At 42.1% G+C, this 18335-nt stretch overlaps 1 protein-coding gene across 4 annotated transcripts in view; it reads right to left on the reverse strand.

Annotated features, from left to right (window-relative positions):
• Positions 1-18224, reverse strand: part of Ttc17 (tetratricopeptide repeat domain 17) — a 108215-nt gene extending 89991 nt beyond the window's left edge. For all 4 annotated transcript variants that reach the window (XM_059260992.1, XM_059260991.1, XM_059260994.1 and 1 more), the window contains exons 1-2: positions 18056-18224; positions 354-443 (exon numbers count right to left, since the gene is read on the reverse strand). In XM_059260992.1, the coding sequence (XP_059116975.1) occupies positions 354-443; positions 18056-18214 (249 nt within the window). In that variant the 5' untranslated portion in view covers positions 18215-18224. The remainder of the gene's footprint in view (positions 1-353; positions 444-18055) is intronic.
• Between the last annotated feature and the right edge of the window lie 111 nt (positions 18225-18335).

The raw sequence follows: 18335 nt of genomic DNA on the forward strand, positions 1-18335 counted from the left end.
TAGGGAAGTGGGGTGTGGGAGTAGTCAGTATGCATTACACACATGTGTAAAACTGTCTAGGGACAAAAAAAAATCCAAAAACAAACAAACAAAAAACTGTCTAGGGACAAATTTAATTAATAACACACACACACACACACACACATATACACGCACACACACACACCACTTTGACAAAGTAATTTGACAAAGTAATTGTTTTGAAAGACCCCACCTCAAAGCAAGATCTAAAATTGTATTCCTATACAAGTCACAGGAATTGGGCTTAATGATATGCTCTAGCTTTCTTTGAACACAATCAGCTTCTAGGAGGCAGAAGTTTCAGCTGCATGTCATATATCCAGTTGCCTCACCTCTAATTCTTTGAGGTAGTTAACTGTTGTTTCTTGTCTCATTAATATGACTAAGTCATGGGGATGCTTCAAGTTCATTGGTGAATCCACCTACAAGAAAGCAATAAATAAATAAATTAAACTCCCATTTCATTAACGTCTAGTTGGACTAATAAAGCTCCATTTAATGATTTCAACTGCTGTCCCATCAGCATTCTAGTTCATGACAGTTGCTCAGTATGCTCAGTAGTTTACAGAGCATCTCAACAGCGAGTGCACGGAGGTGGGGCTGGGGTGAGCTCAGTGAGCTCAGCCTGAACAGAGTTCTAGGGTTCATTTCCCAGCACCTTGAGTAAACAAAGGAAGAGAAGTACTTGAAAATAAATAATGAAATAATTTCCTTTAAATATTCTTCATACCTATAATAGCAAAAAATACAGATTGCCTAGTTTTGACAGCACATCTCATATCTGAATAGACTTGGAAGTGATAAAAAAAGAAAATATTAAAAATACATTTTGTAAGGCCATTTGGAGAAGTCATAAATCAAAGATGACATAAGATAAGCTGTAGATTGATTTATTACTTAGAGTGTGTGTTCTCGGATCAACAGATCAAGCGACTATGCTGTTGCAGATGTAGGAAGATGTAGGCTTAGATTTGCTTTTACTTTCTCTTTTCTTTTCTTTCTTTTTTTTTTTTTTTGGGTGTGTGTGTTTCAAGACAGGGTTTCTGGGTGAAACAGTCCTGGCTATCCTGGAACTCACTCTGCAAACCAGGCTGGCCTTGAACTCACAGAGATCCACCTGCCTCTGCCTCCTTAGTGCTGGGACTAAAGGTGTGCACCACCACCACCTGGCTGCTCTCACTTTCTCAGGGTTATTTATATACCAACATGTTCATCATTACGACATGATCCTTCAATTAGCAAAACAAACCTCAGGTATTCTTAAACAGGGAGGCAAACCTATATACAAAGATACCACAACATTTTTAGCTGAACAGATATTAGATACCTCATTTTATCAATAAAGCAGTAGAGAGCGCCACTGTCCTGGAATGGAACAAAGGAGAAAATGTAAAAGCTACAACCTGTGGCCTGAGTATAAAAAGCTTCACATAGGAAGCAAAGAATGACTGCTTACTTGCAACTTGCCTAGACCTCAAGCAGCAGCTATTCATGGAGTTTCCAGAAAACTAAGAACCCAGAGGGGCAGGAGGTAGGGGAACAGTCCTTCTGTCTCAAACACCCAAGCCCATTGTTTACCAAGTATTTGAGGGACTTGCAGGAAGAAAAAGACAGATGAAGACTTAACATTTCAGAGCTAGAAAATAATCTTACTTTTAGATTAAGAAGTGCTCACATAGACATGGCTGTACCAGCCTTTCCTCTCATTCCATTGTGAGGGAAGTGTGTTGCATTTCCTTGAAGCTTTTGGTCTAGCAAAGATGTAGCAGCTAGCAGAGACACAGGATAAAATTATTAGCTGACGGGAAGGGTAGCTACTGACAGCTGGGTTTCTCTTTTTAAGGTGACAGCAAATGGCATGGATCTTTGCCAAATAAAGGTTTAGAAAGGGAAGACTTATGACCTGACACATTTTTATTGCAGTAATTTCAAGGTTTTAAATTCTAAAATAGTATGGCAATTATCTTGGCAAATGCCAGCACAGACACCTCTCCTTTTGAGTACCTCTCCTCAGAAAATTACAAACGAGTGTCTACTTGACAGCCTTGTAAATATCAGAGCATCACTCTGCCCATATGTGCTCAGTAACTCTTTATGCCTGGTCCACTGATTGAACACTTGGAATTTATATACTCCTATATTCTCTCTGTACAATGTTTACAAATGAGAAAATGCCATAATCTTTAGCATTTAAAGACCCTCAGGGTCAAAACCAAGAGGTATTAGAGAGAGGAAGTTTAATCCCAGCACTCAAGAGCATGAGGCAACATTATGAGTTTGAGACCAGTCTGGGCTACATTTTGAAACTGTTGTGGTGATATTTTATTTGTATGTTAATAAATAAAGTTTGCCTGGAGATCAGAGGTCATAGTCAGCCATAAACAGAAGTCAGGCCATAAACGTAGCACATGCCCTTAATCCGATTACATGGCAGGCACAGTCTGTGTGTTCAAGGACACAGCCAAGCGTGGTGACACATGCCTTTAATCCCAGTACCAATCATAGAGACCAGGAGGTCTGTATAGACAGGCAGTGATGAGGAAGTGATGTGGCTGGGCTTAGAGCCAATGAGAAGGCAGAACAGGAAGACAATAAAGGCGCAGGTAGAGGCTCTCTTGGGAAGCTACGGCGAGGTGGTGAGCTAAGGTTAGTTGGCGGCTATTGCTCTGATCTCTACGGCTTGCACCTCTGTATTTGGCTCTGTGTTTCTTATTTAATAAGACTGTTTAGAAATTCGTCTACAGACTGTCTCAAAGAAAAAAATGAAACCATCTGACCAACCAACCCACCAAACAAAAGAGAACATACTTCACACTAAAATCTCAAAGTTCGCTTTGGCTTTTCATCAAGTGACAAATGCTACCAAATTCCATTTCCTGACAGTGCAATACATGCTCATAGGCCCTGGATCACAAAGAAAAGGCAGAACTATTTTCACCTGCTCTATTTAAGAAAAGACATGAATTATATTTAGAGCAATTATACTGCAGGGAAAACCGGAGCTGGCATTTGAAATGTAACTATGCGGACTTAATTCTGTGACCTGGAAGGATGCATTCTCTAAGTCTCCAGGTGATAGATAGTTCACTGTTCTGCAGCAATCCACTTCACCAAAGAAGACGAAATATGCCAGGCAATTCAACTGTATTTTCCTTAGAGTACATTATATGAGTACATGCACTCAATTATATAAACCAGCAGTAGGTATTTTACTCCTATCAAGTACACTTTTATAGATTACACTTGTTGCATTCTCTAATGAACTAAGACTTTAATGATTTGCTTTTATTATGTACATTGGTGTTTTCCCTGCATGTATGTCTGTGTGAGAGTGTCGAATATCCGGAACTGGAGTTAGAGATGGCTGTGAGCCACCATGTGGATGCTGGGAATTGAAACCTGGGTCATTTGAAAGAGCAGCCAGTGTTCTTAACTGCTGAGCCATCTCTCCAGCCCGAATCCAGACATTGTTAATGGTCACATCTCCAATCAGAACCCTAAGATGGTGAATTCAGTAAATCCATACGGCAATAGATGGAAATTGCTCCATTGCCAAGTTTGATAAAGGTGAACATTTTAGACAAAATAATTTAAGGGTACAAACATTTGATTGTTCTAGGAAGGCAAATGTGAGTCAATCAATTGTCAGTGGTCATTTACAGCAGGAAATGACACATTTCTGTAGTGACATTAACTCAAGTCTCATATGCAACTTATTCACACACAGTAATTGTCCTAACCTCTTCAGTGGTATTCATTTTAATATATGAAAGCAGCATGGAGACTGGGTCTCTCTATGTAGCTCTGGCTGTCCTGGAACTCACTCTGTAGACCAGGCTGTCCTGGAACTCACAGAGATCTGCCTGCCTCTGCCTCCCTGAGTGCTAGCATTAAAGATGTGAGCCACCACAGCCTGGCTAATTTTTTTTTTTTTTTTTTTCGAGACAGGGTTTCTCTGTGTAGCTTTGACCTTTCCTGGAACTCACTTGGTAGCCCTGGCTGGCCTCAAACTCAGAGATCCGCCTGGCTCTGCCTCCCGAGTGCTGGGATTAAAGGCGTGCGCCAAATGGGAATAATATCTAGTGTATTGAGTCCTTCCCCTACCCATTCCTCTGTCCATTTTATTGCATGTCTTTCCCAGCAAATACAACTGGATCATTATTAATCTTACCTCCTTATTATGTGTGTATGCAGGTATGTGTGCTTGTGTACATGTGCATGTGAAGACCATGGGTCAACTTCAGGTCGACTTCATCTATAACTCTTCATGTAATAGCCACCTTGTTTTGTAAGACAGGGTCTTTTACTGGAACTTGGGACTTGTAAATTAGGCTAGCCTGGCTAGCCAACCAGCTCCAGGGATCCTCCTATTTCTACACTTGGGATTCCAAGCATGTGCTAGTACTGGCTTTTTATGTGGGTGGTGGGGACTGAGTTTAGGTCGTCATACTTGAACAGCAAGCACTTTTCTGACCAAGCTATCACCCCATTATTTATTTATTTATTTGTGTGTGTGTGTGCTCACACATGCACAAAGGCCAGAGGTTCCATGTCAGGTGCCCTACTAGACTGTTCTCCACCTTAATTTTTGAGACAGTCTCTTAGTAATTCATCTAGATGGGCTGGCCAGCAAGATTCCTATTTTTGCTTTCCCAGTGTTGGGATTATACTCATGTGCTACTGCACTCAGACTCCTTTCTCTGGGTTCTACAGTGTGGAACTCAGGTCTCCAGGACTGAAGGGAAAGCACTTTACTTACAGAGACATCTTCCCAAACCCTGATTTATTGTTTTTTGTTTTGTTTTTGAGACAGGGCTTCACTGTGGCCCTTTCTAGACCTGGCTGGCCCCAAACTCAGAGATCAACCTGCCTCTGTCTCCCTGGTGCTGGCATTAAAGGCGTGTGCCACCACTGCCTGGCATTTTATTTTTGACACAGTCTCATGTAGCCCAGGTTGGTCTCTGTTAAGCTGAAGATGACCTTGAAATTCTGGCCCACCTCCCAAGTGCTAGAATTACAGGGGTGAGTTATGACACCCAGTTATGTAGTGTTGCGAGGGGGACACACGCATTCTACCAACAGAGCTGTATCCCTAATTTGACCTTAATTTTAGTGGGTAATATTTTGTTTTGAGACAGGTTGTCACTGTGTGACCAGACTAGCTTTAAACTCTAGATCTTCCCATCTCAGCCTCTCAAAGTAGTGGGATTAAAGCTGTGTGCCACCACACCTAGCTCAGGGTTAACAAAGCCCCACTTTCTTACTAAAATTTAGGTTACTCATTATTTTCCTTAAAAATAAAACCACTGTGGTGAGCATCCTTCTACATGTGCTCTTGGGACAGCAGTCTAGATATGTTCTTCCCTTTGAAGAGAATGTCTAAGTCAGAGGGGATGCACTTTATGTTTGGTTAATTTTCTCCAAAATTGTTGAATCAATTTCAATTCCTACCAACAATTAGTTTCCATAAGCCTTTAGGAACACAGGAATAACTGAAAACATTTTAATCTCAATCTCTGTGGGCTTTATACTGACCTTTCTTTTATACTTAAAAATATTTCTCCTGCCTCACTCTACATTTGATAGTTTCTATACAATATTTTAAAAGCATGCTTCTAGTTTGTGGGGCTCTAGGTGATTATCTTGTGCTTCCTGTCTTTTCAACAGTGAGTGCATACTGCTTATTTATAATGAAAATTTCTACCTATTATTATTATTATTATTGTCTTTTTTCAAGACAGGGTTTCTCTGTGTAACATTCCTGACTGTCCTGGAATTCACTTTGTAGACCAGGCTGGTCTTGGAAATTTTCTACCTATAAGTACGTTAGCTTTGTACACATCAAACTTGAGGGTACTAGGAAACAATTTTGTTTTATTTAATTTTAAACAAACTGTAACAAGTAAAAGCTCTGGTCTGAAGAGTGGTCTGGGAGCTTTCTCTTAGGTATTCATCAAGACAGCTCTTGTCACAGATGTGAATCCAAGGAGAACTCCAAAAATGCACCAGCTAGTGTCTTCTGGCCCTTACCTTTCTCTCCATACCTTATCTGAAGTCTAATTTATTGCTATTGTCAAAGAACTGGCCAAGGAACTTTGTACCTGTGACTCTAGCCGTGGCCATACCATGGTACTCAGGATTAGTTTTAAAGGGATGAGCTGAGAGGCAGAAGGTATGTTGTCAATACTCTCCATTCAATTATCCCTTCAAGCCATCATGGACTTCCACTTTCTTTCAGGTTTGGAGAACTGAAGTTCAAAATATCAGTCCATCTTTACTTCATAAGAGGGTCTTTATAGACTCTTGGCTATAACTGTCAAAACGTGTGTGTGTGTGTGTGTGTGTGTGTGTGTGTGTGTGTGTGTGTGTGTGCACGCGTGCATGTACACATGGGAAGCCTCAAGACAGCTATCTACTTTTTTTTTTTTTTTGTGAGACAGACTGTCTTAAGGACAGGGGACTCGCTGATTAGGCTAGGCTGGCTGGCCAGCTCCAGTGTTTCTCCTGTCTCCACTCTCCCAACTCTGGGATTACAAGTGCACACCACTACGCTTGACTTTTTACATGGGTGTTGGGGATCACACTTGGGGCCTCATGCTTGTGCAGCAAGCATTTTATGGATGGAGTTGTCTTCCTAGCCTTTGAGACACACTTTGTTAAGATAACTGCTTTGCCAGGAGGAGGTGATGCACGCCTTTCATCCCAACACTTGGGAGGCAGAGGCAGGAAATCTTTGTGAGTTTGAGGCCAGCTTGGTCTACAAAGCGAGTTTCAGGACAGCGAGAGCTGTTACATAGAGAAATCCAAGCTCGAAAGACCAAAAAACCAAAAAAAGAAAAGAAAAAAGATAACCGATTTGCTGCAATTTTTGCTGCCAGAGGACTTGTACAATAATTTAATGTGAAAGTTAAAACTAGTCTCAGTTTGAAGAATTATCAAGCCATCAAATTAAAACCAAACTTAACCAAAGTACGAATCCTTGACCATCACATGAATTTTGTGGCCACTATCCTCTGAAGTTTACCCTCAACTGGATTTTATTTTCTTGTTATTGCTGTTTCTAGAAACCATGGTTTGTGGTTGATATATTGTGTACCCCAATAAACTTATCTGGGGGTCAGAGAACAGAACAGCCACTATATTCAACATAGGTTTAGGCTGTGGTAGCACATGCCTTTAATCCTAGCATTCTGGAGGCGGAGATCCATGTGGATCTCTGAGTTCAAAGCCACACTGGAAACAGCCAGGCAGGCAGCCAGGCATGGTGACACACATCTTTAATTCCAGGAAGTGACGGCAGGAAGCAGAAAGGTATATAAGGCATGAGGACTAGGAACTAAGCCTTTTTAAGCTTTTAGCGGCATTTTAGCTGAGATCCATTCGGATGAGGATTCAGAGGCTTTCAGAAAGAGGAAACAGGATCAGCTGAGGAATTGGCAAGGTGAGGTTGGATGTGGTTTGTTCTGTTTCTCTGATCATTCAGTGTTCACCCCAATACCTGGCCCCAAGTTTTTTATTAATAAGACCCTTTAAGATTTGTGTTACAATGGTTGCAAACATGCCTAATCTTGCATAATTCAGACATGTGAAGTGTATCATATAGCTATTACCTAGATTTAAACATTCACAGTGTTTCAGCCAATCTGCGAAAACATTCATGTCAAACATTTAATGTCTTCCTGATAAGCAAGGTAATTAACATTTCCAACATAAGCAACAAATAACTCTTAAACTCTATTTTAGAATTTCTGCAACATAGAAAACATATAAACAATATACTTTCAGCTAGACGATTTGTAACTTTACAAGGAAAGGAAATAAAATGTTGGATGAGATGACAAGAGTCGTGGATTATTTCTCCTATGTATCTGTCAAGAAGCTCTTGTAAACACATATGAAAACAATGTAGCTGATTCTGTTACTATTTTTTCCCCTTTGAGACAGGCTGGCCTCAAATTCCTATGTAGCTGAGGTTGAATGTGAGAGCCCCTGATTTTCCAGCCTCTCTCTTCCAACTGCTGTTTATATTACAGATAGCAGTTTTATATGTAACTCAGCTGTGGCTTTAATTCAGGCAGCAAATAAGTACTAAGCATATAGTAGCAGGCAGAATAATGGCCCAACCAAGATTCCCATGCTCAGATCCCTAATCTTTCGAAAACATTATGCTATATGGCAAATGAGAATGAAGATATCAACCAGCTGAACTGTTACTAATCAGACTGTCTTAATTAGGACAGAGAACACAGCTTGGATATCAGGTGTGTATAACACAGTGTAATTATATAGAAGAAGGAGAGTGTACACACACACACACACACACACACACACACACACACACACACGAGGTAGGCTGCAGAGACAGAGAGAGAAAGAAAGTGAGGTCATAGGGTACACTGCTGCTGATTTTGAAGATGCAATAAAAGTGGCCCAAGAGCAAGGAATGTTGGCAGCCACCAGGCATTAGAAAAGGTGGGCCTTGCCCAGAGCCTCCAGGAAGGTGCTCAGTGATGCTGTCCTCTGGACTATGCTTGTGAGTCCCAGTTTGGATTTCTAGCCTTATTAACTGGAGGGCAATAGATTTAGGTTGTTTTAAACCATTAAGTTTGTAGTCTCCTCCTCCTCTTTCTCAAACAGCAGCAACAGAAAATAATATAAGTACTCACTAAGCCTAGATATAATTAATACAAGGTTTAGCTTTAAAATTCTTAGTGCGATAACTGGGTTACTCAAATCCTAGAAAACACACTACAATCAGTGCGAGACACTGGGCCATACTGTTACTGAGGTGACAGGAAACTCAATGGCCTGGGGATGACTTTGCTAGTTTATGATGGAAATCATTGCCCTAAAGAGAGGCAACTGGATGTAGTTCAACCTCATTACTAACCCACTGTGTAGGGGATGAAATCAACATGACTTATTTCTTTTGCTGCAATACAACAAGTATGAAGTACGCACTAGTGATAAAAGTTTAATTTTTCTAGGAAGACATGAAAATGAAACTGGAGGCTGCTTTTTGCTTTCCACTCCTACTGATGGCCACAGTGCTGTTTACCTAAGGGCAAGGCATGATCTTGTTGAAGTGAGATTATGAACAAAGGTTTACACATCCCAACTACTGTTGGGCAGTTTCAAATACCGACATAATCCTTTAGCACGATAATTCACCAATACCTAGGAAAACTAGTGACCTACATTCTTTGAACCAGTTAACTCCATTTCTAAGAATTCATCTTACAAACACTCGTAGACAGGATACAAAGATACACACTCACTTGCCACAGCATTGTCTGACAGTAAAAAACCTGCAGAATCGAAATGCCTGCCAAAGCACTGGAGAAATACATTATAGAATATTTATACAATTGATTACTATCAAGTCTTAACCAAGAAGGAAGCTTTTTACTTTATTGTTTTAAGGTGGCAAGTTAGTCACCACACAAAATGTTCCCAATTGTATGTTTAAAAGAGAAATTCATAAAAATATTTCCAAATACAAGGAACTTTGAGGAAGAACACTCAATTTGATGTGGCTAGGGAACATCTTACAACTCTTGTTCAGAGACACTATGCTCTTAGAAAGGACTTGGCTTGTCCAAGCTTTTTATTTGTAACAGAGAATCAACGAGCCCTTTTGTCACCTTCAAATCAACACACTGTCCTTGCTCTAGACCACGGAAGTGATGGTGGCCTGCGAGTATGTTGACACATGTAACACTGCAGGTAAAAATAATGTATGCAAACACACACTTTTTTCACTTACTCAGAATTTCCTGAGTGTATGCCATGCGCCAGGCACTGTTTTCAGTTCTGAGGTTACTTCATTGAAGAAGACAAAGCTGGTACCTTCTTGAATGGACAGGAAATAAAATACAGTGCCAGCAGTGAGTGCTATGAAGAATAAAGCAGAGGAAGAATACAGTGTTGGGAGAAATGATGTTTTCCATATGTAAGAGGTGTAATATGAACAGACCTGAAAGAAGAGGCAGCTTGAGATAGAATGGCATCTGTAGAAGGAGGTCCAAAGGCAGAAATTTGCTTGGTCTGAATAGCCCCAAAGGCTATATCAGCTTTGAAGGCTCAAACACAGCACATCACCTAAGACGGACAGTGGGATCTGAGGCTGGAGAGGTGGCCAGGTCTCAGGTCTTTCAGGCCTTGTAAGCTATAGCAGAACCTAGATATTCATCTTCATGTGTGATGGGAAACCATGGTTCTCATGTTCTCTGCTTCCTTCCTATCTGAGAATGAGTGATATGGACACATGTGTTTAAAAAAACAAAACAAAATAAAACATTTTCAGTGATTCTGGGGAGAAGGGATCATCTAGGACATAATTGGAGTAAGACGACCAGTTAAGATCTGGCATCAGAGCAAGCTTGAGGCAGAGTTAGTCTGGACTAGGGCTACAGAAGTGAAGTGGAAACACATGGCTGAATTGGGAAGCACTTTGGAAGTAAAAATGACGCTTATTTTTGGGCCAGGTATGGAATAGAGAATAAAAGAGTCAAGAAAACACCAGTATTTGGGGTCTCAGCAATTTGGTGAATGGAAGAAGTTTGGGGTGGGGTTGGGTTTAAGGCATGTGTACATGTGATGGCATTCTGAGTGGAGATGCCCAGGAGACATGGAGCTCAGATGAGATTTGGAAGTCCTCAGGAGGTCAAATTTTATGGCAGGAGACTGCATGAGACCATCAGGTCAGGGAGCAAGGCAGCACACCAGCCGGTAAGAGTCATCAAGCAAAGAGGAATCCAGCGGAAAAGAATGAAAAGTCATGGCCAGTGGCTCAGAAGAAAAACAGTCTGGGTCTTGGCAGTTGTGAAAGTAAATAGTTCAGTAAGGTAGGAGGCTGCCACTAGGTAGCTAAGAGGCGAAGTAAGATTGCTGAGGTTACTGAGAACTGAGTTTAGCGATGAGGGAAGCCCTGGGTGTCCATATGAGAGCTGTAGGGATAAAGGGCTGACTGGATTGGCTTTGAGAGAACGGGAGGAGTACACACGTGACTCTTGAGTTATCTGCCATAGCAGCACACACAGGAGCTTCTGTTGTTTTAACTTTTGCCATCAGAGAGTGTAACTGAGACCCAGGTACTGCTCTCCACCTACTGGAGTGCAAAGCTGTGCTAATTTTTGACTTGGCCTGTTGGCAAGCCCTCCTATCCCTCACTGCCTGTACGCCTTCTGTTTGCTTCCAGCAGGGTTGCTTCCAAACTACAACAGCTGCTGGGCATGCAGCTGATTGTAACCCCTGCTCAGCAGGGTAGCTGCCACCCTTTGTCTACACCGCCTGCTTTCTCATTCTTCTCTTTTACTTCTCGTACTCATCATTTTTCTCATTGCTTCTCTATAGATTTACATGTCGGGCAATAAAGCTGATCTTCTGTGTATAACACCAGTGGAAGAGAGGATGCTATCCCTTGCAGAGCATAACCTGATCAGCAGCAGACAGGCAAGAGTGGTCCCTGAGATTACAGCCCTTCTCATCTAGCCCACACCCCTTCTGAGAGTTGAAGGGCTGATTGATTGATGGGTTACTTGGATCTTTCAAAATATTTCACAAGTCTGAGACTTCCTACAAGCTATCTTCAGATGATGATCAAACTAGTGAACACTGGCTTCATAAAGGCAATTGTAAATGTCTGAGAGGCAGAATCCACTCATCACACTTGCTTGCATCATGATGCCAATCAACAGTTAATTATCTGTTGTCACCTGCGTGCTTTGACAGTGTGGGAGATGCTGGAGTTGTAGAGGTGGATATATCCAGACTCTCTTTGGACCAATGCAGTCAGTGGTCCAGAGGGCACTAAGGTAAGTAAATGGACAGAGCATGGGACAGTAAATGCTTTCAGAAAGAAATTCAGTATGCTATGAAAACCCAAAGAAAGAAAATGACACACACATTGTGGAGTTAGTCAGATGAGGGTACCTGGGAGGAACATGTGCAAAGGACAGAAGCAAGGGAGAACATAACACACCCAGGATGCTGATAACAAACAGAGCAAAGTGTGTGTGTGTGTGTGTGTGTGTGTGTGTGTGTGTGTGTGTGTGTGTATGTGATGCTGGAGTGAGGGTTAGGTACTCAAGGAGGATTAGCTAAAGGCTAGAGAGAAGGAAGGGTTAGGTCAGAAGTTATGGAAGAATTTGGGTCATATCCTGGGTACACTATAACCAGGCACTCTCTTTTCTTAAAAGCACTGAAACTAAGCTGAGTCATTGTGCATGTGAAGCTCCTCTCAAACCTGCCAAATTACTTACCATCAAGCCAAAATCCAATAGCCCATCCACTTCTAACCTATTGAAGAGCAGTGCCATGGGACTTTGGCCTCTGTCAACTCCATGTGGTATATCTCTTCTTTGGGCAAGAGTTGCTGAAAGTGACTTAGCAAGTGTGCTTTGCCAAAGGGATAAGCTTTTATGCATCAGCAGCATGAGCAATGAAAAGCATCTGCGCTCCCTAGACATCTGCCTGACCGAGGCAAATGATCACACAATCACCAAATAAACTCACACTTACTTGAGCGCCATCCCCATTGTCACCTATCCTAAATTTACTATGAAATACTTGGCTGAAATAATCTAAACTGGAAGAAAATGGACTGGATAGGCCTTCTTTACCTCCACATTTGCTCTTATGTTTCCTTCTTCTACTTACTGGAGTGATACGAAGAAAAACATGTACTTCAAATAGCACAAAATGCACCCTACTGTAGATTAATACACTTATAATTGTTGTCACTACTAAATGCTACTCATTAGATGTATGAAAAAGGTTACTAAGTTGTAACGTGTATTTTTTTAAATTTAAATAATTTATTAATTTTTATTTTATGTGCATTAGTGTTTTGCCTGTCTGTATGTCTGTGTGAGGGTGTTAGATCTTGGAGTTACAGACAGTTGTGAGCTGCCATGTGGGTGCTGGGAATTGAACCCAGGTTCTCTGGAAGGGCAGTCAGTGCTCTTAATTGCTGAGCTATCTTTCCAGCACTGTAACACGTATTCTTTAAAAATCCTTTCCCCACAGAAAATACTTTCTACCCCTACATTGAAACCTGATGGTTCTAACTTTAGAGGAGAAGGAGACATGGTCAAGGAAATAAATGCTACAATGAGGAGACAGTGGTAACAGCAGTGATGCTTCCTGAAAGCAGAGACTTCCACTGCTGGAGAGAGAATTCTTAACTGAACAAGCCTACACACTAACAGCTGGAACATTCAAGAGTTCATCTGATATGAAATGAGCCAGGCATAGAGGTACACACCTGTAACCTCAGGATTACAAAGTTCAAAGTCATCCTACGTGGCGGGTCTGAAGTTAGCCTGAGATACAGGAGAACCTTTCTAAAACAGACAAATTAAAAACAAAACAAAACAAAACAAAACTCACAAAAACTAAAGAAATAGGATACCAGTGAGTGTTGAGGGTCGAAGGCTAATCTCAAAATTTATTTAACCTTCCCTGCAAGTGAATTAGCAGGTACTTTGGGAAAAAAAGAAAAAAAAAAAAAAACCCACAAAAACCTGGGCCTGCTGGGTATTTCTGTAATCAACACTTCAAAGATGGTAACAGAATTATCAAATGGTTCAAGGCAAACCTCTGTTACATAGTAACTTTGAGGCAAACCTAGGCTATATGAGACTTTGTCTCAACAAACAAAGAACAAGAAAAAGGAAGGAAGAGAGAAAGGGAGGGAAAGAAAAAGCTGCCACATTATCGGTTAAGAACATCAAAATTAAACAACACAAGTATTTAACTACAATTAAAGAAGTAGGGGCCGTGAATTTCAAAGAGAGCAGAGGGTTATATGGGAAGGGTTGGAAGAAGGAAAGGGAAAGTGATGTGATTATATTTTAATTAAAAAATAAAAAATACTTGAAAATATTGTCTAGAAGATTATTCTTCACAAAATCAACGAGCAACAGTCCCAGCTATGATTATGAAGAAGCTGCCTACATGCTCTAACTGAAGCATGCTACCTTCCTTCCATGTGTGTGTCTCGAGCACAAGTTTGTGTTGGAGACAGGGTCTCAGGTAGCCCAGGCCAGTCATAACCTTGCTATATAGTCAAGGATAACCAACTACTGACCCTCCTGCCTCCACATCCAAGTGCCGGGATTATAGATGTGTACCACTAACTATGAAGCCCCATTTCAACACCTAAGGATGATGCAAGTTATTTATCTATCTATCTATCTATCTATCTATTTATTTATTTTGGCTTAATTACACAGTAGATTCTCATGCTAACTGGCTAATAGCATGCACTCATCTAGTTCACAAAATGAATCCAAGTTAAGGAGCCTTGCTTAAATAAAGTGAGATAAAAGGTGGGATGATAAGTTTTGCCAATCTGACATAATCTAGAACCACTGGGCGTCTCAATGAGGGATGGTCTAGATTAAATCAGCCAGTGGGCAAGTCTCAAGGAATTGTCTTGGTTTTGTTAACTGAGAAGGGCAGAGCATCCTCTGTGGGTAACACTGTTCCCTGGGTTTGAGGCCTAGACTGTAAAAAGTGGAGAAAGTGAGCTGAGCACGGGCATGTATGTGTTAACTCACTGCTCTCTATGGCTGTATTGTGAGTAGCTCCTTCTAATTGGTTGCCTTAAGTTCCTGCTACCCTGACATCTCCCCACTTTCCCATGATGGATTGTAACTTGGAGTGGTGAGCTAAATAGACTTTTTCTCCCTTAAGGTATTTTTGCTGGGGTATTTTGTCAGAGCAGCAGGAAAGACGATGAAGACAGATGGTCTTTCTGATTTCCAGGTGAAGGGGGCAGTGAATGCTAAGAGGTATCCCAGAACCCAAAGTGGAGAAAAAGCTCCACTTTGTCTGTCTGTGGTGGAAAGAAACATAGCAAATGGAACATTCGCTTCACACCCCAACTCCACGACTCCCTAGAAGACGTTCCTGCGAATTCAGTGGTAGGAAGGGATGCTTCTCAGCTGAGGCAGGAATCATGGAAAGAAGCACTCTGATTTTCCATGGCATGCACTGGACACGTGCTGTTGCCAGCAGCAACCTCAGCTTTTATTGTGAAAAGGCTGCCTGCAAGAATGTAGATCTGTCTGACTGAAGCCCCAATTCAACCCACCCATGGACAGTGAGTTTCCACACTTGCATATTCACAAGCCTGCAGTATAGAACTAGTGGCTATCTATCTTTAGGGTCTGCTATGGCTGAAATATAAAAATTCAATGAATATGCACTTCTCCTGGTAAAGACTCCATGCTGTACTTAAAACTAAGTACAATAATGGAAATGCCCCTAATTAAATGTACACTTCGGGCAAGCCTGATTTTTTTTTTTTTTTTTCCTCTGAGAGACAGGATCTCATTAAATAGCTCTGGCTGGCCTGGGACTTGCTAAATAAGTAAATCAGGCTGGTTTCAAACTCAGAGATTCACCTGCCTCTTGCCTCCCTATTGCTGGGATGAAAGTTGTGTGCCACCACAGTTGGCTCCAATTCTGATTTTTAATTCATATAAACACCTCCACATTTGCTGGGGAAAAATGACTGTGCTGTGGAAAAGTAATGACTTATATATAATTAGAAAAAGTTTAAATATTATAATTCAAATAATCAGAGAGGCATTTGCCACTCTAATTTTCTAAGATTTTTCTACTTCAGTTTGCCCATGGCTTCTTCTTGATAGTAGGTCATTTTATTTTATTTTTTTTGGTTTTTCGAGACAGGGTTTCTCTGTGTAGCTTTGCGCCTTTCCTGGAACTCACTTGGTAGCCCAGGCTGGCCTCGAACTCACAGAGATCCTCCTGGCTCTGCCTCCCGAGTGCTGGGATTAAAGGTGTGTGCCACCACTGCCCGGCTAGTAGGTCATTTTAAAACTGAAACCACACTTCTGTTCTCGGCTGAGTAACAGAACCAAGAACCAAGAATTAGATATGTCACTGAGGATACAGTACATATACTGGATCCTAACTATGTTTCTGAATTTACAAACAGAACTATAATATCCCCAAATTTACGTACTAATATATACCCAATGTGACCACTGACTGCAATCTAAACTATATTTATTAGATTTTGCTTGAATTCAGTTTATTGCCAGGAAAGGGCACAAGAGTTAGGCAGTTACTGGAGCCCAACACAAAAGCTGCCCATTATATCCAATTCCTACTTTATTTATTTGTACTGATTTTCCCTTAGATTAACTCCATCTTCCCTATCCCTACCCTACAGCTGTTACACTGTTGTGTGCAACTTTGTTTTTTATAGAATAAAATTTCATGGCTTCCAGAACTCAATGCTGCAACTGTTAATGTGCAGAGAAGAATTGGAAAAGCCAATGAAAGGGGTCATTAAAAAAGACACAAATGAAAAAGACTTGCTTTCTTAACTTTAAGCCTAACTACTTACTGAAGGGATGACCTGGCAGAGTCCGAAGATTTGGCCCTACTCTCAGGCAAGTTACTAAAACCCTTATTTTCCCTTCTAAAGCATAGATCCAATGCGCAAAAGACGGCATTTGTTAAAGAACAAAACCAAATCTGATTTGACTTTTCCATTGCAATATTCAGCATATAAACAATCCATCTCCATCAATTAGCCTTCACTTTTCAGATGGGCTACTTTCTCAGTAGAATGGCAGGACACCAAAATGAGAAGGAGAAGTCAATGTCAGAGTATAAATAGCTGTGGCCAGAAACAATATATAGCAAAAGAACCAATAGGAGAAGGGCTCCCCAAATTGCAGTATAAATGACTTAATTCAATGTCTCCCTTCAGGAGGGCATCAGAGAAAACCACCAACAGCAAACAAAAGATGAAAACAACGAGAATGGACACAAGATTTCTTACCTTATGTCAAAAAGACAGCCTTACTGTATTTTCTAGGGTTTCTGAGACCATTTTTAAGCCTCAGCCGGAGCTTAATGAAAATTAAGCTGGACCTTAATATTCTTGAAAAAGAAACCTTTTAAAATGGGAGTCAGCTATAAATACACGCGAGTAAATAGTATAATGAAAAGACAGGGGCTGACTATTTTTAATTATAGTTGTTTAGATTTAGTGTTCCTACAGTTAACCCAAACGATCAGTAATTTCACGCGACTTTGGTTAAAATATTAGAGTTAGTATGCTTCAGTTGCATGGAGTACACACTTTACTTTTTAAATGTCTGCTGGACATTTACCGATTGCTGTTAAGCACTGAAAGTCATTAAGTTTACAAGATTCTGTGGTGGAGCGCGCGCCCTCGCGCGCGCACGTACTCTAAGCATCAGCAGCATAAACGCAAATGCAGGCATCAGAAAGTTACATAAGAAAAGCGGTCTGTCCTCTGAGAAATCAGTTCAAGCATACAATAATCTAGTAAACTGTATATGCTACGTGCCGGGCTGGGTTACAGGAACTAGGTAAAAAAGCAATGCAAAATGCACCGGGAAATGAGGGCACCTAAGAGCTGAATGATGCAGACAACGCCACCAGAGGCATCTTCTGGCATTCCTTCGGAAGGAGCAAGAATGGGTTGTCTTTAATGAGCCCCTGATGACCTGGCTAACGGCACAGCCTAAAACCACCATATCCTGAAACAAATCCCACCATGTGGGAGAGAAGACTGGAGGAGTCGCCTAAGTGATCCATTCACTAAAGCTACCCTGGTTGTCACCGGCCTGGGACTCGCGCACTCCCCGGCACTGCCACCTGCTTTCTACTTCCTCTGGAAGAGGTGGGGGCGCGCGGGACCCGGCCCACAGGCTCCAAAGGCAGAACTAATGATGAATATGTGCTTCCTAAACCCTGGGCTCAAGTCTAGGTTTCCCGGGGTCGGTTCCGGGACGGCGCGCGGCCCCACGGTGGAAGGCTGAGAAGTTTCCCACGGCGGAGCCAGGGCAAGGAGACCTGAGGGGAGGGGGCGGCGCCAAGTCTGAGCGCTGGAAGCCACAACCCGCCGGCCAGGACCACAGGGAGGCAGGCTGGGGGCGGTGCCGTGCGGAGCCACACAGGGGCCCGGCTCGGGGACCCCCATCACGGGGCGCGGACAGAGAGGGGGCACCCTGGCCGCTACCTGCTGTTGGATCTTCCCGTCCTCCGTGACGACCCAGTGCGTGGTGGCCAAGGCCCCTCGAGCCACCACGCTCAGCAAAGCGTAAAGGCTGAGAAGCCATCCTGGCCCGGAGCAAGGCGGCAGCTCGAACCGGCCGCGGACCCTTATTGCCGCCGCCATCTTGCCCCCCCCAGCCGGGCGGCTCACACCGGAAGCGGAAGTTACTCCTTGCCGTCCGCCATCTTGGGGAGGTCGCCTTTGGAGCAGGAGGAGGAGCCCGCTCACTAGTCACTTCAGCATT

This window comes from Peromyscus eremicus, chromosome 4, assembly GCF_949786415.1.
Source record: "Peromyscus eremicus chromosome 4, PerEre_H2_v1, whole genome shotgun sequence".
Taxonomy (NCBI): Eukaryota; Metazoa; Chordata; class Mammalia; order Rodentia; family Cricetidae; genus Peromyscus; species Peromyscus eremicus.